The 1,826-nt window shown below is 60.1% G+C and overlaps 1 protein-coding gene across 1 annotated transcript in view; it reads right to left on the reverse strand.

Annotated features, from left to right (window-relative positions):
* The window catches only part of BARHL1 (BarH-like homeobox 1), a 10,752-nt gene that overhangs the window by 4,198 nt on the left and 4,728 nt on the right, over positions 1 to 1,826 (reverse strand). The window contains exons 3-4 of the mRNA XM_010856940.1: positions 1,782 to 1,807; positions 6 to 192 (exon numbers count right to left, since the gene is read on the reverse strand). Coding sequence (XP_010855242.1) covers positions 6 to 192; positions 1,782 to 1,807 — 213 coding nt within the window. The remainder of the gene's footprint in view (positions 1 to 5; positions 193 to 1,781; positions 1,808 to 1,826) is intronic.

The raw sequence follows: 1,826 nt of genomic DNA on the forward strand, positions 1-1,826 counted from the left end.
AGAGGTCTCTGCAGGGCGGGCGGCGGTGCGCTGGGCCCGCGGTACAGATAGAGCGCGGCGCCGGGATCCAGGTTGGAAACCAGACTCTGCGGGTAGAAATAAGGCGACGGGAACATCCGCTGAAGCGCCGAGTAATTGCCCGCCTCGGCCAGCAGCTCCAACCCGACGGCCGTCTGTCGCTTCCACTTAGTCCTAGGGACCGAAATAAACGCGCAAGGCAGGGATCAGGACTGGGGCGCTCGGAGACCCCTGCCCCTCAGAGTGCCTGCCCCGGAGCGCCTGCAGAGAGGCCAGGAGGGAGCCCACTAATTCGTTCATATCACTAAATCACGGGTTGCCGGGCACGGTTTTCGCGCATTAAAGGCATCGATGCTATTAATCTTCCACGAACTTTTCATGACTGTCATCCCCGCTTACAGATAAGAAAACTGAGGAGTGGGTCAGATCTCAGGGCGGCCGAAAAAGAGGAGACCCCGGGTTCTAAGCTAGGCTGTCTTATCCCCAGAGCCAGGGGTCTAAGATCGCCACACTTCGTGCAGGGCATCCCACCCAACCTGGGCGCTTGAAGCGGGATGTCGGAGCTCTCCGCCTCGCGCCCCCGTGCATCGGCCCCCGGGGGAGGCCTTGGAACGAAAGATCACCCTGGAGAGGGCCGCAGGGGGTGCCGGGGTCTGTCTGCTCGTGGTGGAATGGGGAGCGGTTGATGCTGCCAGCCGCACCACCGGCCCGGAGGAGACCAGCCTCGCCGCGGGACCACAGTTGACCGCTTCTGCGGAAGCCCGCGGGCCAGAGACCGCGGCAACCGCAGAGGAAGAGCGCACGGCCGCCTCCGCCGCACCCCGCGCGCAGGTCCGAGGCTTGGGGCCAGCCCCACAGTCTGCCCGGTCCCGAAGCCGGGATGCCCCAGCCCAGTGCCGGCTAGGTTTTGGGGAAGGCAGGGAAGCGAGGCCACTCTGGTTGCCAGGGCTGCGGCCGGACTCCTGGGTGCACCTGGCCGGTGAGGCAGCCCCACTGAGTCGGACTCAGCCATACCAACCCCCATTTTCCTGCCTGAATTATTCATCATCATCATAATTGTGTAATTACTGTAACGGGCCTTAATTATTAATGCCCGAAGCAGTAATCGGTATTTATTATTAATGGGGCAGCGTGTTCTGAGCTTGTTTATGGAAAGCAACATTCCAGCCTCCGCTAAGAGTATGCGGGTGACTGTGGGTGTGTTTGTATTAGTGAATTGTGTTGACGTGAGTGTGTGACTGGATTGAGCGTGTGGCTGTGTGTGTGTTTTGTATGCATTTGTGTTTCTCTTCATTCTGTGAATGTCTTGGGAAGGAAGAGTAGGAACACCAGGTTCGAGGCCAGTGCCCAGCATCAATTTTCCGGTCCCTCAGGCCCCAAGGAGCTAAGTCTGGGCCCTTTCCCTCCTTGAGTCTCAGGGACTAGAAAGACTGGGGAGGCCTGAAGAATCCCGGGAAAGCTCAGTGCCACCCCCTCTACCCCTAGCAGCTGCCCAGGGCTGGAGGGAGGTGGTAGGATGTGGCCTGGGTGGACAGGCTTGGACCTCCCATGGTCCACGTGTCCATCTGCCCACCTGATCGAGTCCTGTCTCTATCCCTCACTGTGGGCTTCAGGCAAGGCTTTCTCTCTCCGTCCGAGGCCTCACTTTCCCAGTTTCACAGAATGGGGAAAGCTCAGAGGTCCCCAGAATGCGGAAAGCTCAGTCAGACACGTGTCCCGGTGGGTCCGTGGAGGGGTGGGGAGGAGAGGAGAGGGGGCCTCACCTGCGGTTCTGGTACCAGGTCTTGACCTGGGTATCAGTGAGGTTG

This window comes from Bison bison, unplaced genomic scaffold (assembly GCF_000754665.1).
Source record: "Bison bison bison isolate TAMUID 2011002044 unplaced genomic scaffold, Bison_UMD1.0 scf7180017864375, whole genome shotgun sequence".
NCBI lineage: Eukaryota > Metazoa > Chordata > Mammalia > Artiodactyla > Bovidae > Bison > Bison bison.